Source organism: Ursus americanus, chromosome 7 (assembly GCF_024610735.1).
Source record: "Ursus americanus isolate L20-20 chromosome 7, mUrsAme1.1.p, whole genome shotgun sequence".
Classification (NCBI taxonomy): Eukaryota; Metazoa; Chordata; class Mammalia; order Carnivora; family Ursidae; genus Ursus; species Ursus americanus.
In genome coordinates this window covers 60,259,000-60,284,682 of record NC_142133.1, presented here as the reverse complement: position 1 = coordinate 60,284,682, position 25,683 = coordinate 60,259,000, and the positions used below count along the sequence as shown (strand labels likewise).

At 39.2% G+C, this 25,683-nt stretch overlaps 1 protein-coding gene across 7 annotated transcripts in view; it reads left to right on the top strand.

The window, feature by feature from the left end:
* The window catches only part of LTBP1 (latent transforming growth factor beta binding protein 1), a 403,697-nt gene that overhangs the window by 234,810 nt on the left and 143,204 nt on the right, over positions 1-25,683 (top strand). For all 7 annotated transcript variants that reach the window (XM_045809100.2, XM_045809101.2, XM_045809099.2 and 4 more), the window contains 2 exons: positions 1,334-1,405; positions 20,812-20,934. In XM_045809100.2, coding sequence (XP_045665056.2) covers positions 1,334-1,405; positions 20,812-20,934 — 195 coding nt within the window. The remainder of the gene's footprint in view (positions 1-1,333; positions 1,406-20,811; positions 20,935-25,683) is intronic.

The window sequence follows — 25,683 nt, the reverse complement described above, 5'->3', positions numbered from 1 at the left end:
TGGCTTTTATTTAATGTTTGAAGTTTTTGTTTAGCCACATACAGAAAGACCTTTTACTGTTGACCAGTTTTTACTGAGAAAACTTAATTTTAAATCTGCAAATGATTTCATTAAATACTCTGTAATCTATTAAAAAGGTACTTAACATGAACAAGTCACTTGCCCTTTAAAAGTTTTTAGAAGAAAATTAACATTGAATCCTAAGTTGAGGAAGACCTAAAGAGGTCATCTGGTCTGGCTCTCTGCCTGAAGTAGATGATTGTTGAAACTTTTGAACAAGATATTCCCCCTTTGGCTTTGAAAAGTCACACACAGGGATCCCAAAATCTCTGTAGGCACCCTGCTCCAGAGGGTCTACATTCTATGGAAGACTAGTTATGGGGCCAAGGAGCTTGAATGGGGTGACTCCTCACAGGTCAATTTCTCCCTCCTTATTATTCCAAGACTCCTCACTATAAACTTTTCCCAGAATTCAGAAGGATCTGAAGAGATAGGACGTATAGCAAAGAAAGGAAGTGAAGGAGGAGAGAGGAACATTCCATTAGTGGAGAATAAAGAGCATGTGTTAGGGACAAAATAATTTTATTTTCCAAAAGAAAATTTGTTTTCATTTTGAATTGTCCCTCTTACTCCTTGTTCCTGTCTTTTTAGTGGTCTAACCATCCATCCTGTTTTGATTATTGCCTATTTTCTATTGCTTATGATTTTCTTAAAGAATACCTTATGGCAGGAAATAATGACATCTGTCATCTCATGAGTGGTTTTGTCAGGCATGTTGGTAGGCATTTTGCATAAATTATGTCTAAAATCCACAACAGCCCTGACCTGCTCAGTAGATGTGAATACTCCCATTGTGTAGAATCACCATGTGAAACCCAGAAAGCTTGTCTCCCAAGGTCGCAGAGCTATTGATAGGCAGAGCCACGATTTGAGCCTAGGTCTCCTTGGTCCCTGAACTTATGCTGTATCCATTATGCCAAGAAGTCCCTTGGGTCTCACTTAAGAGTGTCAGAATCAGTGAATAGGGTTTTGTTGGTAATTTGTTGGTAATATAAATAATCACTAATTATAAGAAAATATAAAATAGTCTTATGATTCTTTGGATTAACATAATCAAGATTTGCTGACAAACTACTCGGAACTATATCTATTGCAGAATAGGAAGTATACTGAAAAACAGGGATAATGTGAAAGAAACTGCTAGATATTGAGTTGGGTATCTTAGAAATGAATAAGACAGACCACTGATGACTTCAGTAGCTTAGGTTATCATGTTGGTAGTTTAGGACTGTAAGAATTTAAGCATGTAACAAAGAATTATTTCTTCTTACAGCTTATCACGGATATAACCAAATGATGGAATGTCTACAAGGTTATAAGCGGGTTAACAACACCTTCTGTCAAGGTAAGATTAACTGAATTCATTGGTGTAGACCCCATTGTTTTGGCTTTTTAGGAATTTGAGTTGTTTGACCATGTTTTGCTCATTAGCTCAGTGTGTGAAGGTCATAGCAGTGACTACCTCCTGTTCACTCAGTTTAGCTGTAAGGAAATAAAGAGTTCTAGTGTATGGTTACTAGAATTAGTAACATTTAAACTTCATGGAACTTTTCCCCCCTTATGTTAATTTGCGATGAAATCCACAGGAGATTAGATTACGTTATGGAGCCCCCTGTGGTCTCCATGCTAGTCACTGCCTATCCCTGCGTAGGCAGATGCATGTTTGTGTGTGTGCAGGTGAGTACACACGTGTACCTAACAGTACTATTTCCTTGCTGACTCATAATTGGGTAGGAGTGTTCCTTTTTTCCCCCCCTCATCAGAATATTGCTAGCCACCTCGAAGTATTGAGGTCTTGAATATCAGGGTGAATACACGTTTTCTAGGCAATGGTTAAAGCTGTGTAGCTAAATGTGAAATGTCCTGAGTACTTTTGCTCAGGGTATTTTGAAACATGTAGCAGAATCAAACAAGCAGGGGGGTCCTCAGAGATCATTTAACCCAGTGTCTGTACCTTATAAATGGGGGCATTCAAGCCCAGACTGGCTAAGTGACTTCCCTGAGGGTAGAGCGAAGGTTAGAACTCAGGTTTACTGGGGCGCCTGGGTGGCTCAGTCATTAAGCGTCTGCCTTCGGCTCAGGGCGTGATCCTGGGATCGAGCCCCGCATCGGGCTCCCTGCTCTGCTGGGAGCCTGCCTCTTCCTCTCCCATTCCCCCTGCTTGTGTTCCCTCTCTCGCTGGCTGTCTCTCTCTCTGTCAAATAAATAAAAATAAAATCTTTAAAAAAATTAAAAAGAACTCAGGTTTACTAATGCCTGGGTTAGTACCCATACATGATAACAAATTTTGTGTCACTTACTTTGCAGAATGTCCAATTAATGCTCCTAATTTCCCCTAACATGTCTGGGATAAAGGTATTATTAGTAACTTGGAAATATGTCCACACTGAATAAAGAAAGAGCCTTCCAGAATCTTAGTCAACCAAAATCCATGTCAAGAACACAGCATATGTTTTCTGACTTGTTGTTTGGGACTCTGTATCCTTGACCAGTATGTGTTTATAGGACAGAGTAATTAAGGTAATGTTACAAAATATGGATTAATTCCTATTAAAAGGGCTCATTTCAGTGGACTATCTTAATTACCTGAGAATTTTCTCAAGATGTTCCTTATTGCATCTAACTTTTATGATTTGTAGAGCTTTAGCAAACAAAGAATTCTCTTTTGAGATGCACAGAGGGGTACCATGTGTTTAAAAAAGTTTTGCCTTTAAATATAAGCCCTCATGGGAAGGAGTATTGGGGAAGTTAGATTTAACTGCTCAAGGAGAGGGCACCCAAGACAGTTTTGAGAAACCTCTGTAAACCTTAGTAACATGGGAATAACAGGTTAATCAATAGAATCAGTAGAATTTAAGACATCCTTAAAAGATTCTGTTAAACAGAGGGAAGATTGAATTAAATGGATGGAGGAAGGAATATGTCAAATGAATGAATGTATATTCTACAGTGTAAATGAAGTGACTGTTTCACAGATTTGGATAAAAATCTATAAGACAGGGGCGCCTGGGTGGCACAGCGGTTAAGCGTCTGCCTTTGGCTCAGGGCGTGATCCCGGCGATCTGGGATCGAGCCCCACATCAGGCTCTTCTGCTATGAGCCTGCTTCTTCCTCTCCCACTCCCCCTGCTTGTGTTCCCTCTCTCGCTGGCTGTCTCTATCTCTGTCGAATAAATAAATAAAATCTTTAAAAAAAAAATCTATAAGACAAGCTCTAGCTCATTTTTAGGTTGTGTTAGTAGAAGCAGAACAGGCAGGGTGTTGGAAATAAATAATCTTGTCCTCTGCCAGTCAGACTGAATTTGTGGTTTGGGTGTTCAGTGTTCCTTGTCTGTTGGCTGATAAGGTCGACAAAGCTTGCAAAGGGCCTGGAAAACTGAGGGTTTGAAGCCCTGGAGAAGTGCAGATTAAAGAGAAATGTAATGGCTGCCTTACAAATATGTCTTTAAATGTTTGATTAACTGACCTACAAAACAAGCCTTTGATGAGTTGCTTCAAAAATCAGTCAATAGGATGGAGTTAAAAGGAAGCATATTTATAACTACAAGCGAGCTTTTTGTGGGGAATAGCGTTCCCCAGCACTGTACTGAAATGCCTTTGGCAGTACTGAGCCTCCTGCACACAGAGGTGACCCAATAGATCCTTAATAACAGCTAGCCACAGGGTGTTACAGGGAATTTCTGTCCTGTGCAGTGCATGAGGTTGGGTGACTGTGTAGGTCCATTGCAGTTGTCTGATGCTATCGTTATTCTGTTGCCTGGTATACAGGCTGTGGACGAGAAGAAAGAAATGACATCTTGGTCTGTCCCACAGATTTCAACCCCTGGATAGGAAGTTTCCTGAAGTGTGCCCTGTGATGGGGTGTATCTGCCTGCTTCTTAGACTGTAGACAGAGGAGGATCCCTATTTATCCTTCCCCATTGTAAACCTGTGTGCCTAAATGTTAGACACTCTCCAGAAGGTCATCTTTTCTTAACTGCAAATGATGAGGAATGTACATGTTTTCATGGTTGGGATGGGGTGGGGTGGGGTAGAATGTGGACGTTATTAATCCCAATTAAAACCAAGACACAGAGAGAGAAAGTAACTTTACCAAAATCACACAAATAATAAGAGGCCCGGCCAGGCTTGAACACCCAAACCACCACTGTTTCTGTGTGCCACATGGCCGCCTTTACAGATTTTGTATGTATCTGGGAAGTATGACTGATGTAGATACTAGCTCATTAGGACAGAATAGACGCCATCTGTTGTGAGGAGTAATAGGAGTCAAAGCAATTAATAGTAATTTGGTGTTGTGTAATAAGAAAAGATGGTTGTCCAATATATTTCTCCTTCTAGCTGGTTCAAGGTTCTACCAGTATTTAAAAATACCATGGTGGAAGTGGGAGTAAAACTTTGCAACTATTGCACTTGCTATCTCATTTAGCAAAATAGGATGAAAAACCCTTAAATAATTGCTAGATTATTGTCGTTGTTAATTTTTAATTTTGTGTTTTCCTCCTCTGGTATGGCTGGTATGGAGTGGCCTTTTGCAAGTTTTGTTCATACTGAGCATATCTTAATGGTTCCATCTCGTTCTTCGCACTGATGGTCAGTAACACCAAATCCTGGCTTTCGTTTGTCTCGGGAGGATATTTGCAAAACAGCATTATACTTTTTGGCATGGATTCTGGAGTGAAGTATCACAGAAAATTCTATTTCATGGTGCCTCCAAAAGGCACCGCTAAATTACACTACAGAGGAGACTGACTCATAAAATAATATGATTTCATTCATCATAATCTGTTAAAATTACTTTTGAGAGAAGGGCTTAATTTCACTCCCTTTGTGACACTATTGGTCAGCAAAATCAAATAGAACTTTCTCACATTACATACGTACACTCCTTTTTCCTAGAGTGTTGAAGCTTTTGATTTTGTTATCCTAGAGTTTTTCAAAAAGAGCCCATTAACCACTAATTACTTGTGCGTTCCACATTGTTCTTAGAGTTTAATGTCTTCTCAGTTTACAAAGCACATTTAAAATTAAAGTGATTAATAACTAGAATTACATTATTTCCTTCACCTAAGCGAACTAATGTCCTGAAACAACGTTTAGTAATGTGGGCTCAGCAACAAAGAACCAACTGTGTACAAGTTAATTTGAGGAGCTTTGAAATAATTGCCCTCCAAGTTGGGTTTTTTCTCCTCTCTAGTGGTGCTGCAATTATCTTTTCAAAGGAATGATTTATTACATATACACACATGGACTGCTAAAACCTGTCCTCACTACCCTTAGCGTTATGGAATTGTTATAATTTGCTTCATTTATCATAACAAACAATACAAGCATATTTCCTGGTGGATCTAGCACAGCATTTGTCATTTGATTATTGTGCGAAAGTTTGATGTAGAGCTGAAATTAAATGGATTAATACCTCATGAATATGATAATAGGAATTCCTGCTTTCATACGCCTTGACTCTAGGGCTCCATTCTTCCCTGTATTTTGAGTACTCTCACTTGCCCATTACTTTGTCATGAGATAAATGAGCTCTTAAAAATTAGGCGTAAATCCAAGTTTTAAAAACACATTTGGTTCTGAAATTACTTGGGGACCAGTCTGTTTAGTGAAGTCTTTTATTCAAGGCAAATACCTCTTTTGATATATTGAAATCACCCATTGCATGAGCTATAGGGATAAAATCAACCTAGTATTATTTTGTACATTTTTTAAGCATGTGCCAAGGTGCTGTGGGCAGTGCCAAAATGTATAAGTGAGAGACATCTACACTTTCAGAATCCAGTGTATGTATATTCCTTTTTCATAGATAATCTTGAAAACATTAAAGAATATTCAGTGATCCACAAACATTAATTGGCAGGGCTCTCCTGAGCTACAGACTAAGGATGAGTGATGAATAAGACATCCTTCCTGACCTTGGGCTTAGTGTAATTAAATCAGTCGGAATCAGCAGGACACAATTTGCTTTGTTCATGCTCCCAACTAGCTAAATTTTAGCTGACTCCAGATGAGCCCGTTAAAGCAAATATGAAAGAGCTGTCCACATAACTTTCTCTTGGCGTCATTTTATTACACCAGTTTTTCTGCTTTAATAAAATAAATTTACAAAACAGATACATTAGGGCATCATCATACCCAGTACAAAACTTTCACTGTGGAGCTCCTTTAAAATGGTACCCCAGATTGCATATGAAACCGAATTTTGTTTGGAACATAGAAAGGATACTGGTTATTTTTTTTCAGGGGCATATCTCTGTTATTAAGTGAAACTCACAACTCACTCCACACCAGTAAGCCATACATGGGATTTTTGGGTTATGAAGAGCTTGGCTGGACTATAGCTTCTATTTTGGACCTCTTAAACATTACAAAAAATTGTGACTGCCGTATGGTGAGCATATAGAAGACTGGTGTTTGGGTGCTTTGAGAAAACTAGAAAGTTCAGGTTTTAAAGAAAACCTACCTGCCTGGAGAAAAGAACGTGGCCTGTGGCATAATGCTGGGTTCACTTAGAATTAGAGTCATCATTTTACAGTTATTTTTAAAGGTGTAGTTATGGAAATTGAAAAGTTTTTTTTCCCATACAGTTAGTAGTTAAATGAATGTAACCTATTTTATCAGGTTTTGCATTCGGCATCATTTCTTGTGTCCTGTGCTTACTTTCTGGATTCTTTTTTTTTTTTTTAAAGTAGGTTTTTCAGGTAAAATACAGGACACCCAGTTAAACTTGAATCTCGGATAAATAGCAAATAATTTCGTTGGGACATATATACTACAAAGTACTTGTTTATCTGAAATTCAAATTTAATTGTGTGTCCTGTATTCTTATTTGCCAGTCTGTACTTTAAGATGATATTCTTTCACAGTTCTTTAAATGAGGGTCCCTGAAAAGCATATACTTTAGATGTCTGAAAATATTTTTCTTTTGAGCTCCTTCTGTAAGGAGACTGGTCAGGTGTAAGCTCTAGGTGGTTTTCTAGCAATATGTTTGACCATGTTACACTGATACCTTCCCACTTCTTTTTGACACTTTCCCTCCTTTGTAGATAATCTCTCTCTCTTTCAGGATCTTCTTTGAATTCTTTACTTTCTGTCATTTTGTCATGCTGTGTCGATATTAGCATGTATTTTGATTTTACTTAGTAGACAGAGTGTATTGTCCATCCAAACAGTCATGTCTCTCCTCAGATTTGGAAAATGATCAGCTGTTATCTCTTCAGATATTGTTTTTCCACCATGCTTCTCAGCTGAAACTCCTATTGACTAGTTTGGGGGACTTCTCTAATGCTCACGCCTCTGAGCAAGTCTTTTGTGCTTGTATCCTCTTTTAAAATTTTTTGATTTACTTATTTTTTGCTGCATTTTGAATGAATACCTCAGTTCCATCTTACAGTTTTCTAATTCTTGCTTTATTCTGCCCATCTGGACTCTATCCCACCTGTTATACTTTTAAGATTTTTTTCCACTTCTTAGGTTTCTAGTAATTTTTCATGGCTACCTGTTCTTGTTTCTTTTCTTTTAAATGTGTTCATTCATTTACCTTTTTAAACGTGTTGAAAAGTTGAGCCAGATTTCAGTTGCTGAGGAAGAACATTTCTGCACAGGTACTTAGAGATTCCTACCCTCACTTGCTAACTTCTTGGCTGCCCATGTTTCTTCCTGGACAGTAGTAGCCCCAGGAATTCAGTGGCTCCATCCACTGCCATGTATTTCCGTGCCATTTCAGGTTTACTAGGATATTTGCCTTGGTTGTTGTTGGTTTTTTTTTTTTATTATCCTCTTTATAATTTGTCTGTAATTGATATGTTTTTGAAACAGGAGAGAATGCCAAAGCATGGACTTACCACATTACATTTCTTTAACATTTATCCATATCAGGATTGAGCTTTTTAAAATTCAAGGTGTCAATATTGGAATGTGGTATTTAATGTGTATATATATTATAAATTTTCTTTGAGTGTGTTAAAAATCATTGAGAAAGCTTCAAATTATATAAATTAAATGTTATTCAAAGATTTTTTTTCCTGTTGTAATTTAGCCCCCCACAACATTAGTATATTGACTTTCTGCCATTTATTAACTCATTCATTTTACAGATATTTAATGATGATTTCAGTGGGAGTAGTCTGAGAAATATTAGAATATAATAAGACTTAATTCCCACCTTTATGAAGATCACTGTTCTCATGTATAATTGAAACATCAAGGCAGCATATAGTAAAGCTTAAGAAATGAACCAATTTCAAGAAAGTTCCCATTTAAAAACCTATTCTTTAAAACAAACACATTGTCTTTGCTATTTATAAAATAATTCATACCTATTGTTTAAAATTTAGAAACTAAAGAAATGTATAAAAATATAAATTACCTTAACCTCCTTCAAAAATGCATTTTTCTATAATATATATAGTTTTTGAGATTATATTTCATGGATAAGTGTGAAGTGAAACTGTTTTTTCACTTAATAGATAATACATTCTGATGTTATTAAATCTTGTAAAAATTATTTTAATGCTGACCTAGTATCCCATTGGGTGGATATAGAATATTTCATTTAACCATCCCCCTAAAGTGTTATTTTCAGATTAGTTTCTATTTTTTCTTTTTATATATACTGTCACCGGCATACTTGAACACAAATCTTCAATGAATCCATGGTTATATTTATAAGAGAAATTGCTGGTACCAAGCTTTGATTCATCCTGTGCACATGACCTCTCAGAGAGGATGTCCATTTCCCTTCTCACTAACAATAGAGAGTTCATTCACTGTGCCCCTCCTCTCCTCTCCTACTTCCTTTCTTTACGAATTTGAAAACACGCAAAGGACAGTGAAATAGTATCTTTTTCTTCACGTAGACCCTGTGCATTTCTATTTAAGCTCTCCCCAGGTATTTTTTTTAAAGATTATTTATTTATTTGTGGGGGAGCGGAGGGAGAGAATCTTCAAGCAGGTTCCAACCTCAGCAGGGAGCTCATCATTGTGGGGCTTGATCTCACCACCCATGAGATCATGACCTGAGCCAGAATCCAGTCAGATGCTTAACCAGCTGAGCCACCCAGATGCCCCCATTGCTTCATTTCTAATTGCTGTTGATTTTATCGATGTGAGACTTTTCTCCTTATGGTATTACTTGCATAAGAATAACTTGATAGTTTTCTTTTTTCTAATACATTTCCTTTCTGGTCATTATGACTTACATATTTTTATCTGCCCATTTATATATTTTACTAGCATGTATTGAGAGCCTATTTAGGGGAGCCATTGTGTTGGATGCTTGAGGTATGTCATAATCAAACAACCCTGTGAGATAAGTAGTGTTATCTTTTTTTTTTTAAACTGATAAAGAAACTGAGTCTTGAGGCTCAAAGAAATTAAGTGATGGAAGGTCACATGGCTGGAGAGTGGTAGAATTTACCTCTGCAGCCTGGGCTCCCCTCCCTGTGCTACCAGCATTTATATAGCCGTTTATAGTTTATGAAAGTACTTTTTAAGAAAATATTTATTTGAGAGAGAGCACAGGGCTTGTGGAGGGGCCAAGGGGGGCGGAGAAGAGAGAGAGTCCCAAGCAGGCTCCACGCCCAACAGCAAGCCTGACTTGGGGCTTGATCTCACTACCCTGAGATAGTGACCTGAGCCGAAATCAAGAGTCAGACGCTCACTCAACTGACCGAGCCACTCAGGCTCATCGAAATCCTTTTTTTTTTTTTTAAGACTTTATTTATTTATTTGATAGAGAGGGCATGAAAGCACAAGTAGGCAGAGCAGCAGGCAGAGGGAGAGGAGAAGCAGGCTCCCCGCTGAGCAGAGAGCCCGATGTGCAGCTTGATCCCAGGACCCTGGGATCATGACCTAAGTTGAAGGCAGACACTTAACCAACTGAGCCACCCACGCGCCCCCCACCGAAAGTACTTTAACACATTTTCTCATTTCCTTGAATTCCGGACAGTGGCCACACCTACTTGTTACACGTGAGGATGTAAAGCCTTGCTCAGTGAATGGCAGAGCTGAGAGGATATTAGACGCTCACCAGTACTTTCACAATCTGTGTTTAGCTCTTAGGCTCCTTTACTGGTTTGGTTTAGAAATCATAAAGTTCTCCAAACTTCATCATTTATTTTTATAGCAAATTGTCTTGTAAATGTCTCTGCTGTGTAGTTAAAAAAATTTTTTATCATATTATTAGTAAGTCATTGTACCCCCTCAGTTTTATTCAGAAATCTTTAATAAGCAGAATATTTATGCTTCTAAATGCTTTTGTGTTTATTTGTATGCTTTTGTTTTGTATTTATGCTTCTGTGCTTTAGTTTATGCTATAGTTCCTTTGGATTCTGAGGCACTCCTTTTCTGGTATCCTCTCTTCTCACACCAGGTGTGGATGAGCTCAGCCAGGCTCCGTCACGCATCTGTAATCACGGGTGCCTGGGGCTAGATGGTCTAGGATGATCTTGGCTGGGATGACTCCACCGTCTTCCACAATCTCTCATCTTCTGGGCAGCTAACATGGGCTGTTCTCATGGTGGTGGCAGGGTTCCACACAAAGCTTTTCAGGCCTAGGCTTGGAATTGACACACTCTCTCTTCAACTGTATTCTGGTGGCTGAAAGTCAGAAGGCACAAGACCAGCCCACATTCAGGGGGAAGAGGGGGATTGCATTCCACCTCTTCATAGGAAGAGCTGTGAAATCACATAGCAAAAGGCATGGAGAGGTGGAGAGGTAGAGAATTGGCGTCATTTTGAAAATCAATCTGTAACACCGTGATGGCTTATCCTGATTCAGCAAGGAAATGAAATTTGCTGGTATTAATGTGAGGTCACTTTACATCTGTATATGGAGCCATATTGACAAAGTATTGGTGAAAAAAAAAAAAACCACTATTCTGGTGATTATATTAGAAACTGTGTAGTTCATTATATTTTTAAATAAACTTTGTATCCGTGTATAACCCATGTGTAGAACGGTGCACTCTCTTTTCCAGAAGGAATCACTAGCCTGACTCTTACAAGAATCTTTCAGTTTTGGATTTTTATGAACTTTCAAATGATCCAGTCTGTGTTCTTTTGAGTCTCTTCCCTTCACTCAGCAGCATGTGGCCAGTACCATTTCCTAATATTCACAATTCTGGCCAGTGAAGAGATAATATTCATTGATGTTTTCATTTAAAATCTTTTCAATACTTTTTTCCCTTCCTTCAGTGTGTTCTCTGACTTCTCTGTCTCTGCAGTGTTCTTTCCAGTTAGTGTTGTCTCTAAAGTTGCTTTCAGTTCCACTCTCGAAAGGGCATTGATTATTGTCATGTTTCTTTCTAGGAAGAAATAGGGAATGTGTATATGACAGCAATGTGGCTATAAATATGAAATTTAGAACCCGTTGTTCTTGCTATATATTTGGAAAGCTACAGTAAAAAATCAGTGGGTAGAGGTTAAAGCTGGAGTCCATCAGACTTGATAAATCAGTTCTTCAAAACACTTAAAAATGTCTAAAATTCTTTAGCCTGCCAGAAATTCATCACAATGCTCTGCTATCTCTAGTGATTTAATCCCAGTGCTGTGGTACTTAACGTGATTCTGAATCAAGTTTTACAAAAGTCAGTGTCTAAGAGGGAATGGATGTGTTACTGATTTGAAGGGGTTATTTTACTGTCCCAGGCATTTTCATAGAACTCCTGCTGCAGTTTCTAGTTTAAACAGGCACAGAATTTTTGGTAAGAACTTAAAAAGCTTTTGGTCTGGACCTGAGCATCATATTTCAGCATTTAAAAATCAATTTGGGACCCATTCCGATCCATTTTAGAGTCTTTTTCTAGTGTGTCTTCTTACTGTGCTTATATCACTGGGATAGGATTCAAAAAGGAAATGTCTGTTTATTTTATTCACTTTTCTTCAGGAAACACAGTGGTGAAGTGAGTCATTAGCACATTGTATTTTCCAATAGCTCTTTGACCTTAATCTCTGGGGCTATAAAATCAATGGGAAGATGACTGTTGTATCACGAGTGATGAGGAAAGCCCATGATGGATTCGTGTTACTGTGAGTGTTTCAAGGAGAAATTAATGTCGTGTCTGTAGACTAGAGTCAGAAATCCAAGACCAACAGAGATGTGTATGTTATTAGCATCTTCCATGTGTAGCACACATGTATTAAGAAATAAATACAAGCTGTTCTCTGGGCTCTGATAATTCTTTTATCATGTTACCCTGCAGACAGAAGAATTGGAAGGAAGGGAGTTGCTCACACGGTGGTTTGCCTCCTCTCAGTGAGTCTAGCGATGAAATCTATCTTGTGCTAGATTATCGTTTATGAAGGTGTTGGACAGTTACATGTCGGGAGGGGAGGCTACGGTAGTGGTGAGGCCGAGGTTGACACGAATAGGACTGCAAAGAGACCTATGGTACAATGGTTTTTGGGGCCATTCCCAGAGAGCATTTCACAAAATGTGCTCCACAGACCACCAGTTCAGAGCGATGTTAATAGACAGTGTGTGCAAAAGGGCTCTGTGGCTGAAGGTGTGAAAAACACCAAGTCAAAGAAAACTTAAGAGTCCTTGCCAAATGACTTCTCAGGGTCTCTAATATGCTCGTGTATATAGAACGTGTGGTGTTTCTCAAACATATTTGGCCACAGGACCCTTTTACAAGCTTGTTTGACATAACATACCTTGGGTAATGTTGCTCTTAGAACATTGACTGTCAAAAAAAATTTTTTTTTTGGTTCACTTATTTCCTAAAATAATTTGGAAAAACTTAGTGTTCACCCATTTTTAAGCTGACGTCTACATTTTTCCCGTTAAAATTAAGTGGATGCAGTAGAGTCATTTCTGGGGCATTTATGTTAGATACGTGCTTTAAACATATTTTCATCAAAACCTTGGAGCTTCAGAGATGGTTCATTCCGTTTATGAATAATGTCACCATCTAACTTAATTGGCAAAAGCTGGGCCTTCTTGAACAAGCCAGACTTAACACTTTTCCTATGACTCGTCCTCAGGAGGGATAGATCTGTGAGATGTTCATATGTTTGGTGCCTTTGAGAATTCTGCATTATATAGGGCAATGTGCTAGGTATAGAAAAGATTTCGGATGAGGAAGAGGTGTGCCTTGACTTGTAAAGAAGATGAAGGCTCTGAGGAAAGGAGGAGGGTTTGGAAAGGAAGATTGGCACATGTGTTCTTAGGAAAATTACTTTTAGAGAAGGAAACATATGAAGCCTCAAGATCTAGAAGTTGATTCCCTTAAATAAGAGTACCCAAGTCTGTGGGTACCTTGTGACATACTGTCATAAACCTTTAGGGATAGATGTACGTACCCAGTGGGAATCTGCTTTTGCAGGAGTTGAAGGGATACATATGTCCTCTGAGAGAATGCATTCTCTGTCTAAAGCAAGTGATCCCTATAAAATGGCCAAATAGTCTGTCTGGCTAGGAGAAGTATTTACTTCGAGAGGTATTTTTTCTGCTTTCAAGTGGAAGTGCTATTGCTAAATTGTATGCTGGAATTTCTGTCCATCAGCAAAAACTGAATATCCACAGCAGAATCTGTAGAAAGCTTCATATTTTCACACAGTATAAAGATCTTCATGTACTCTTCTCACCTTGTACTTAATTCCTTTCAGTTACTGGACATGCCTCATTTCCTGTATAAACTTGCGTCACTAAAAAGGCAGTAAATTATTACTTTGTTAAACATACATAGTTTCCTTTAGGAGAATGGATACATAAAAGTGTGTTTATTTCCCATAAGGACACTTATGCTATTCATAATATATTATGCATTAACTGTCATACTTTATTTATTCCTTGGCATTTTCAACCCTGGCAGGTTGTTTTGAAGTCTGAATATTTAAGCTGGAAATACCCTTGGGAATTATCTGGCTCAGCCCCTTTATATTACAGGAAAGGAACGTGAGATCAAGAGAAACTAAGTACTTGCTCTAGGTAACATAGGTTAGCATCCTAGTTATACCAAAACTAGGTCTTCATGGGCTATGTCTCTCATTAGATTTTTACACACCCTCCTTAACTCTCTTAAAAAATAAGATTTGGGGCGCCTGGGTGGCTCAGTCGGTTAAGTGTCCAGCTCAGGTCATGATCTCAGAGTCCTGAGATCAGGCCCTGCATGGGGCTCCAGGCTTAGCGTGAAATCTGCCTGAAATTCTTTCCTTCTTCCTCTCCCTCTCTCTCTGCCCCTTTCCTCAGCTCACATGTGCATGCTCTTTCTCTCTCTCATGCACGCTCTCTCTCTCTCTCAAATAAATAAATAAAATCTTAAAAAAAAAGATCTTGAACAAAATCATGCTTATAAAATGAGAATAACCATTGTGTTGCTCACCACCCAGGATTGTTACGAAGTTCCAATAAGAGGAGGTGTGCTATACAAATATAAGGGAGGAGGAGGAGGATTCTTTTTTTTTTTTTAAGATTTTATTTATTCATTTGAGAGAGAGAGAGACAGCCAGCGAGAGAGGGAACACAGCAGGGGGAGTGGGAGAGGAAGAAGCAGGCTCCCAGCGGAGGAGCCTGGTGCGGGGCTGGATCCCAGAACGCTGGGATCACGCCCTGAGCCAAAGGCAGACGCTTAAGGACTGAGCCACCCAAGCGCCAGAAGGAGGAGGATTCTTATCTCATTCTACTAGATTATTGTACCATTCTCTTCTATTGAAATACTAAAGCTGTGTTACATTAGGTTGTTTAAAGAGTCTCTTATTAAGCATATTTTCCATCTACTCTGTATTTTTCTGCTATCTGGGTAATAGATGCCCAGCCTTCAATTTTGTTTGTATTCGGTCGAACCATGTGACATTGCTAATATTCAACCATTTCAGGCTTACAAGAAGAGCAGTTTTGTATTACTGATCTTGGTATGGCCAGAAGCACATGGTAGGCTATAGTGGGCAGAGAAACTCTATAAATGTTTTCAGAGAGTTGAGAAGTATGTAAGTTCTCCTTCATGTTCCCTGTAGCCCTATAGATTTTTGCCTGCTGGAAAGGAGCACATAGGGCTGTGTGGGTTTCTTTCCTTCTTTCTGCTTCTGTCAGCTTCTGGACTTAGCAAAGCAGCTCGGCTTGGGAGGTTATAGGGTCTGGCTATTCAAGAGGGCCAGCTCCTCCAGCCATCACTTGCATCTTTGTTCGTAAACTCCGTGAACTGTGAGGTTGTACCATTCTTTGGAAGGATCGATTTCCACAGTGCTCTACAGAGGGAGAACAATGAACAAGTTCATATGTTTATCTGTTTGTTTAAACACTAAACTGTTTTCAATTTAATCAGAATACATTAAGGGAGATTGGCTGACCCTCTAAAATATGAGACTTCTGAAACACAGTTACATTTGTCAAATATGTTATTTATAAAAATGACCAAGTTAGAACCTTTTATTTGACTTAAAAAAAATAGCCGTAGGAATTGGAGTCTAAATAGAATTGTAATTCATAATTTACCCATCATGTTCCATATAATTGTCAAACTTTTGCCTGATAACATCTTCTCTTAGTTTACTCCTTAAACCTCTCATGTCCAGATATAACATGTTCAGTGAATTCATGTTTTGTTCTTAAAGCATTTCGAAGCTCTCGTTTCCTTCAGTTCATTTAGAAAGATCTGAGGAGCTTGGCTACCTGAGAAAGTCATTTGGATAACTATTCATGTTTCATATTAATTTGTAAGGCTCTAACTTAAAAACCATGGGGGATCAGTTTTTTATCTTTTTGATTTTGTTTTGTTTTTAAAGATTTTATTTGAGAGCGCGCAAGAGAGCATGAGTGGGAGGAAGGGGCAGAGGGAGAAACCAACTCTCCGCCTACCAGGGACACCCCGCCACCCCCCATCCCCCACCCCACCCCCGCCAGCCTGGCTGATCCCAGGACCCTGGGATCATGACCTGAGCCAAAGGCAGACCTTAACTGACTGAGCCACCAGGCACCCCTTGTTTTTGTTTTTTAAACACAGAGCATATAAACTAACCACCTACAGTCCTCAGGAGCAAAGCAGGGGATGGAAGAAGGAAGTGGCCAAAAAAAAAAAAAAAAGAACATTTCTCTCTAGGTTTTAGGTGTAAAATTTTGTGTATTAGGAATTAACAATTTATGATTGGAATGCTTTTGAAGGTTTTGTGAGTGACTTGTTGAAACCTGCCATATGATTTGTCACAAGAATAAAAAGTCAGGATTTATAACCTTTAAAAATTTTGACAAGTGCCATCTTATTATAGAAACTCAGTGTTTGAAGCAAATGCGAGAGAACCGCTTGCTTAAAACAGCTGTACCAGAGATAATGCTAAGCGAAATAATCAAGCAGAGAAAGACAATTATCATATGGTTTCACTCATTTATGGAACATAAGAAGTAGGAAGATTGGTAGGAGAAGAAAGGGAAGAAGAAGGGGGGGTAAACAGAAGGGGGAATGAACCATGAGAGACTATGGACTCTGGGAAACAAACTGAGGGCTTCAGAGGGGAGGGGGGTGGGGGATCGGGATAGGCTGGTGATGGGCATTAAGGAGGGCACGTATTGCATGGTGCACTGGGTGTTATATGCAAGTAATAAATCATGGAACTTTACATCATAAAAAAAAAAAAAAGCTGTACCAGGTATGAAGAGCTCAGGGGACAGCTCAGCAGGTGGCAGTTAAGTCTGATAAATCATGTCAGAGACCTGGTCAAATTTGGTAGCGAGGACTATAGCCTTACAGGTCACAAACCACACAGGCCCAAACTTAGGGTTGTGGGGGACCCAGTCTCTTGTGCTTTTAGCTAAGGCCATAGCACAGTCTCAGTGACAGCAGGAGATGGTCAGATGAACCAGATACAAATGCTGAGTCAAGTGAATGAAACCCATCAAGTCCTCTTGTGTAGCTAGCACCCACTTCACTCCATCATTCCTAAGACAGCCTCACTTCAAAATGGTCCCTTCTGTACTTACAAACTCGGAGTTTCATAATCTCTGTGTGAATTTCTCAGCAAGGACATTGTGGACATTTTTGGCTGAGCAATTCTTTGTCAAGGGGGACTACCCACACTTTTTGAATGCTAAGCTCCTTAGTATCAATCTCTGTGTTCTCCAGCCCTGTGACAACCCAAAATGTCCCTCCCATAGGTAAGCGCACACCCTTCCTCCTTTGAGGATCACTGTCTGATCTCCCTGACTACAGAGAGGGAAGCGATGACTTACAACATTACTGACCTTACTGACCTACGACATTCCCTAGATATTTGCATTTAGAAGAGAATGTTTTTGTTTTCAGAAGACCAATAAATATATGAGAAGGAAGTGCAAATTAAAACCACAGTGAACTAACACTACACTCCCACCAGAATGGCTATAATGAAAAAGACTGACAATAATTTGGTGAGGATGTGAGAAACAGTTGGTCCTGGGGATGGAAATTGGCATATCCATTTTGGACAAGTATGTGATTATTTATTAAAGTAATCATGAGTCTTCTCTAGTGAGTCAGAAATTCTGCTCCTAGATAGACACAGGGGAGTAATGAGTACGTTGGCCTACCAAAAGTCGTCTATATAAGAATGTTCACAGAAGCATTGTTACTGATAGCCAAAAATTGGAACTAACCAATGTCAATATCAGTCAGCAGTTGAATGGATAAATTAATTTTGATATCCTCACACAATAAAGCATAACAGCAGTAAAAGAATGACTAGTTGCATGCAACAGTGATGAATCTCACAGGCATAATAATGAGTAAAAGTCAGTCCAAAGAACATACGCAATAGGATTCCCTTTAGATGAAGTAGAAGAACAGGACAGACTAATGGATGATAGTAGTTACCTGTGGGGGCAGAGATGTTGATGGGAAAGGGCAGTAAAGGAGCCTTCAGAGGCAGTGGAGATGTTCTGGATGGTGGTTACTCAGTTATGTATGTGTGCACACGTGGAGATACACATACCCATCTATGTGTAGAAGTTCATGTAGCTGTATAGTTAAGATCGATATACTTTGCTGTATATAAATTAGGAAGGAACTTGGAAATTTAATCTCTAATTTATGGTGTTTTGGAGACTAGGTTAAAAAATAAATTGAGGCAGTTAAGGGAGATAGGAGTTTTTCCGGAAGTCGAGAAGGTGTGATGTAGAAAGTTGCAAGCTTCTAGAGCCAAAATTAGGGGAGGTGGTGTTGCTAGTGCTGGTGGCACAAGCTGATAAAGGTAGAGAGGGTAGGAAATGCATGATTCCCCTTCCTCTTGAATGTTTCTATTCCTATATATAGCCATAGTGGGTTTTTTAAAAAGTCTTAATTCCTGTCCTCCATTCCCATGGCATCATGGTTGAAGCTGTGGGCAATGTTGAGGAGAGTCAAAGAGAGGATATTGGAAGAGGGCACAAGCAAGTGGTTGTACATCAGATATTTATGCATTGGAGGAGAAAACCTTCATCTTAACCTGGCAGCCAGAATTGAGGCTGATACACCACTTCATAGACAACTCCAGTCGAGGGAAAATTTTGCATCCAGGAGGTGAACATGGAAAATGTGGGGGTGCAACCAATGAACAGGAGTGTATGGGCCACTCAGAGAAGGAAAATGGCCTCTAAATCACAGGCAAGTGGGGACATGAGGGAAAACAGAAGAGTGCAGATTTTGTCCAGCCTTTTTGACCATAACTGGCTGACCATAACTGGCTGGTTACCCATAACTGGTTGAGGTTTAAGTTGGGACATACGATAAGGGCTTTTCTTGTACCATGTAGCCCCAACTGGACTTGGCTTTCTTCCTGGTCCTTCATGTGGTTTTCTTGAGGAGAATGAGTGATAGGGGAATGTTTTCAGTTACATGCTGTGCATAAGTGTGTATTACAGCACAGTGTACACTCTGGTAAAGAATAAGACGATCAGGTGCTGACTGTCCTATGTGGTGCCAGGTGTAATCTAGCGGTGCCAGTTTTCAGCTGGATCCAAGTTAGAAAGTGGTAGAATTTATACAACAATTATATGTGTTCATTTGTTATTTGGATGTCATTGAAAATGTGTTTTATCACTGAAATAAAAAACTGCCTGTATTTGATAAAATAGGTCTGTTATAGAAATCAATGGCTACTTAGAATATTAACTATAAGCAAATAATGATTTATTGAGGGCTGTATTTGCCTCATTATGTGACAATTTTGCTAGTAATATTTTGTTACCAATCATGTCCAACTTTAATTTAGAAAATTAATTTTGAAATCAGTAATAAACATTTTATTAGAATTGATGATGGAAGCAAGCAAATATTGTTGGAAACAAAAGTGCTAATAACTATGTCTGTTAACTGTTAAGCTTCATAAGCCACCCTGAATAAAAATAGAAATGACTATTAATTTTTCACTTTTAACTTGTCCTATTCTTTTTTTCATTTTTACTTATTTACCTCTACAAAAGACTCTATAATCTTTTTTTAAAGCACACATTTTTATCTCTCCTCTTCCAAATCATTTTGATTTTCCTTCGGATCCCTGTCATAGCCCATTTGGGCTGCCGTAATAGAATACCCCCGACTGGGTAGCTCATAAACCACAGGTACTTACTGCTAATGGTTCAGAAGGCTGGCAAGTCCAAGTTCACGGTTCCAGTATGGTCGCCTTTTGGTGAGGGCCCTCTTTGGTTGCAGACGCCTCTGTTGTGTCCTCACATCATGGAAGGGACTAGGAATCTTCCTCATGGCTTAAGCACCTCCCAAAGTCACCCCCCCCCCACTAGTACCATTATCTTTGGGGGTTATGATTTCAACACCTGAATTTTGGGGGGACACAACCATTCAGACCATAGCAATCACCCTATGTGGGTGACCTCAAGTCTCTATTTCTAGCCATGTTGTCTCTTTAGTTTATTCCTGAATCTGCCACTGCTGCTGAATTTTATACTTGGGTATCCTTATGTGACCTTCAAGTGTAAAACTAGTCTCTTCATTTGCCTCTTTTTTCCTCAGAACTTTCCACAAAACCAACAATGTCTTTTTCTCTTTTCCCAAATTAGATGCCTCCCAGGCATCTTTGACTCCTTTCTGTTCCTTTCCAGTGTTATGCTGGCCAGTCAAACATTATGCATTTGGCCCATTGTTCTTTTCAAAAGAAAAATTCCTTCCTGATTATTCTCACCGTCCCAACCTGGCTTGTCCTGTCTCATACTTGCATTACTCCTTCAGTCATCAACTTCTGGTCTCTTCTCGGTAAGCCATGTGTTGGCCAGATGAATTTTCCTGGAGCCTGCCTTTGGTTCTATCTTCCTTGTGCTTAGAATTGCTCCCTGTTCTCAGTAAAAGTAAATCCAAACCTAGCCTGGCTTTAACCGTAATTTGACTTCTTCAAGTTGATGACCTTTCTTCTAATTGTGAGAAGTTCAACTGCTTTTCACTTCTTTAATTTGTAGCTAGTTGTATGTCCAGCTAGATTGCTAGTGTCTTCGGGGCGAGAATCTTTGCCTTACCTGTACCATCTCTAAAACCTAATACCCATTACCGTAAGCATGGTGAGGGCTGGAATCTTGTCAGTTTGGTTCACTAGTAAATTTCTAGTGTCTAGAGCAGAACCAGGTATATCGTAGGTGCATAATAAATAGCCGTTATATAAATTGTAGATGTTCAGTGAATACTTGATTTGATTTTAGATCACTCGTACCTGCTGCATTAAAAGCTAACATCTCTTATTTGCTGTAACTAAGAGATTATTACAATGAAAAAGAAAGTGAATGCTGTTTACAGCCAGAATCTGTTCAACTGGTCTTGACTACTCCTTCTAAAAGGATTGTGTTTTCCTGCAGATATTAATGAATGCCAGCTACAGGGTGTGTGCCCTAATGGTGAGTGTTTGAATACCATGGGCAGCTATAGATGTACCTGCAAAATGGGATTTGGGCCAGATCCCACCTTTTCAAGTTGTGTTCGTAAGTAATGATCACTTCTTATTCCTATTTTGGATCGTTTTGTTGTTGTTGTTGTTATTTTTTCATTTGAGGAGGGGGTATCCAAAAGAAGATAAATACTCAGCAGTAGACTGAATATTGTAAATATGTGGGAACATCTCATTAAAAGGACAGCTGGAAGGAGGCAGACCTACTAAGATCTCTTTTTTGGATCTTTCTCCAAAATAAATTTTTATTGCAATCAGAAAAATATAATAGCTGTAACTCAAGGTAGGGAAGAAGCACACTGAGAAAATAAACCCAGATGAAGAGTTATTTAAAATTTTCATACCTGAAAGATGACAACTGTTTTTTCCTTCATGAGCATTTTTAAGCATTATTTAGGCTGAGTTAAACTTTGTCCCAGCTTCTGTCTTTAATTAGTCCAAATTCTGTGTCACTGGTGTCTGATTTAATGAGGTTTCACTGTACTTGCTTAGTTGGTAGAGTCTGGGAAATAGTTATAAGGCCCTGCATTTCAGATTTTCTATTCAGTACTAATTTCCAAGATTCTCTCTGTTGCCCTCTAAAACCACCAAAATGTGTCTCCAGAGTTAGACTGTTTTGCCTCACAAATGTTATCTCTAAGTTTTTCTCTTGTACCTGGTAAGGGTAAAAATCCTTCATTAAACCATATGTTCTAATATTAATACAGAAAATATAGTTTCGAAACTCTCTAGCCACAAAACCTAACCCAGTGTAGTCACTACAGGTCACTCGATGACCAGAGATGGGTGCATTTAGATATAAAGTTCTCACATGCAGATTTTTTAAAGGTTACCTTACTTTTTAAAGAACTTGTGCTCATTATTGCAAAGCAGGTAAACACTGAAGGTTTTTAAAATTTAAGTTTATACAATTTAAATTTAAACATTGTAATGTAATGTAAACATTAATGTATGACAGAAAATTATTAGGATAATTTTAAGAGCAATTCTATATTTCTGTCCTGATAAGTTTTTGTTTTTATTGCCTATTTTTTAATGTGGCTTTGGTATACGTTAAGCTGTACCCTTCTGGCCTCCATTTTTAAATTTGGTATTTGGGTAAGACACGTTCTTGATGGACGATATCTATTGCTTTAATTGTGCAGCTCTCCCTGAGGTGCATAGACACAATGAAGTAAGGGGAAATGTAAAATAAAAATGACAGTCTCATTCATTACTTTTAAAAATCTAAGAGTTCACAGTGTCTTCTGAAAAATTGTTACTAATTACTACTGTTTTCTTTTAAAAACTCTCAAATGCAGATCAGGAAATTTTGCACGTAAGTTCTTTTTTCTGTGTTCTTTCACAGACAATTCTGATCATGAAGCAGACACCTAACTATAGGCTTTTTTGGTGGGTGGTAAAAATAGACTATAAAATGATGTTTGCACACAAAGTACGTTTGAAAACTAATGCAAGGATTTGGAAATTTCAGGTCAAAAATCACATTGTTGACAATATCCAGATAATTTAGGGATTGTTTCTGAATGATTAGAATTACATGAGTAAATATTTTAAATAGTTTCATAATTTTAAACATAAAAGATTTTACAGAGTTTGGATATAGAATTTGCTTTGAATGTTTGGGGTTTTTTTCCCCCCTCTTAATTTGACTCGTCGTCTGGTTAAAATTACCACACTGAGGATTGCAGATTTGGTAAAGTGTTTTACTGAACTTTGACTAGATCTGATGTCTAGAGCTAAGGGCCGATGTCCAGGTTTTAATAAGATTGTAGGAATCTGCCAATGAGATTCTTGAAACACTTCCTTAGCATTATTTTCCCTGTCGTTGCCCAAATAATACTGAACTTATTAAACAACCATTCATTCTTATTTGAAAAATAAATAATTCAATTTTATGGTTCAGCTACAACAGCTGAAATGATAAGTATTAAGAGAGGTTTGTTACTAGTTAAATGCTCCAGTTGTAGAGGTTAAGTTAAAACCGGGATCTTTACCAGCGTTGAGTGGCAGATTTATTTCTCTTTCCTCTGAGTTTACCACATGTAACATCACAGATATGTAGAGTTCCTTCAGGATTTGTGACTTGGTTTAGTCTAGCCTGATTCGTTTTATGAACTATATTTTGAAGAAATCAATGCAGGGTGGGGGTGGGGGAGTGCAGAAGTCTGAAAACAGTTGAGAAGAATCAGGAAAGAAGGTGATGTTTACAGAGTAAGGGCAAAAAGTACTGGCAAGATGGTGGTATCCTTAATAGTCATGGGGAAATAGCAGAAGGAGACTGGGGGTCACACATACTGATGCACGCGTGCACACACACAAACACACGCACGTGCCCAGACACACAAAGGCACTGAGAGGAGGAGTTACTTAACGTTTGGAATATCTGTTTTTGAGAGGTATAAAAACAGGCACAGATAGAACACGTAAGCAAATGGAAGCGATTGACCACATTTGTTCAGGCAGCGTGAGTTTAGGGCATAACCAGGCCATGAAAGGTGTGGCTGACTCCGAACGCAAAGAAAGGCACTTGGCAATGGCGGAGGAACAATGGGAAGCTCTCCCTGTTCTCAAATGCATTGAAGTGAACACCCTCAGAATTCCTTGACTCTGGCCAAAGGTTGCAACCATTTCTCAACCATTTCTCTTTCTCTCCTTGCCCGCGTTCTGCCCTTGACTTAGCAAAGCTAAGAGAAGGAAAGCCGGGGGGCTCTGGCATCTGCCGCTCCAGACCTCTGTGTCTGTGCCTTCGGATGCTGCCTCGGTGTCCTTCAGACCTCCTCCTCCCTCTCCAGGGGGAAAGGGGAAATTTTAGGATTTGTCAGAGCAAATCCGAGAGAAGTGTAATAACCTTTGCAGTTAGAATAAGGAAACTTTCTGACTTTCTGAGCTGCAATTTTCTTGGGACTCCAAGAGCTCCAGGATGAGAGCTGCAGATGTATGCACAGGCTTGGTAGAAAAATGCCCAGATGAAAACTCTCTGAGCCTGACTATTTGCTGTTTGATGGCATTTTTGCCGTATGGCTTGGATGCTAATTTGGAGATAGAGGGGTTGGAGAGATGTGACATGACACAGATGTCATGTTTATGCCCATCGTATCTTTTTATTTCTCTAACATCTTAAGGAGATATGTATTATTCTCATTTTACACATTAGGTAACTGAAGCCTGGGGAGTTTACACAACTTCTTAAGATCATACAGCTAGTAAAGGGACTCTTGAGATTTAAAGATTTATTTACTTATTTTTGAGAGAGAGGGAGAGAGCACGAGAGGGAAGGGGGAGCGGGAGAGAGAGTCTCAAGCAGACTGTGTGCTGAGCGTGGAGCAGGACGCAGGGCTCAGGCTCAACGACCCTGAGATCAGGACCCGAGCCGAAACCAAGAGTCGGAAGTGTAACTGACTGCACCACCCCGGCACCCCAGGGACTCTTGAGATGTAAAACTGGGCTTTGTGCCTCTAAGTTTAGGGTCCTAGATCAGGGGTTGGCAAGATACAGCTTATGGGCCAAATCTGTTCCCCTGTCTGTTTTTGTAAAGTTTTATTGGAACACAGCCATGCCCATTCATTTCTATATTGTCTCATGTTGCTTTAATGCCACGAGGGCAGAGTTGGGAAGTTGCAGCAGAGATGGTAGGGCTCACAAGGTCTAAAATATCTATTTATTAATTTGCCTTTTAAAGAAAGAGTTTGCTTACTCTTGGGCTGTATCAACACTGTCCAGTAGAACTTTCTGTGATCATGGGAATGTTTTGTACTGTGCTGTCTAATGTAGCAGATGCTAGTCACATGTGGGCAGTGCGACTGAGGAACTGAATTTTAAATTGTATTTCATTAAAATTTTATCGAAACAGTAGCATGTGACTAGGCGTTAATGTATCAGACAGCATAGTTCGAGATCATTGTTTGACACAGCTGATGGAGTAAATGACTGGTAGGCCTCCTCATTTTCCCCTTTCCTCCTTTCCTTCCTGACTTAGTGGTTCTGTGCATATGACACCATTTTCCAGGCGGTCAGGCTGGGAGCTCCTCTGACACTTTTGACTCTGTCCTCTCCTTTGGTCTCCAGGAAAGTCTTTAATCTTTGTAACCTGTCTTGCACCTTCTCTTGTCTTTCCATCTCCTCTGTGGCCATCCCAGCTTAGGTCTTTCACTTCCCTTACTTAGCAGTCTTGTAGCATCATGGCTGGGGGCTAGACAGACATGTCTCTGCAAAGTGTTTGCCCCTACATAATAGTAACAGCAAAAACCAGGGCAGTGATGTCAACATCTTTATTGCGCACTTAGTAAGTGATAAGCACTTGGTATGCATTACTGGATAAAATACTTCCAAGACATCCATGAGGTTTATGTGGCTGTTTTTTCTATTTTAGAAATAAAGAAACGGAGGTTTGGAGGGGTTAATAAGGATCTTGCCAAAAGTCACACAGCCTTTACTTGGTAAAGCCCACATGTGAAGCTGGATTTTACTCCACAAGCTGAGCCTTGAATCAGGAAGAAGAAACTAGTCTGAACTGACGGGAGCGAGTTCTTTATTTAAGGAGAGCTGTTGTTTAGTCTTACTCGCCACATGATAGAATAGATGGTGTCGCTCTGCACTGTCTCTAGAATCATGGTTTCCTTTATTTTGGTTCTCCCAGAATTTAATAACCTGTTTCCCAAAAAGGGTGTCTGTTGGCTCTTCTTTCAGCAAATTCATCTCTCAGATTCCTCATCAACATTTTGCCTGCCTCCCAACACTGTTCCCACAGGGGTTTTAAGCTTAAGGGATGAAACTCTTATGT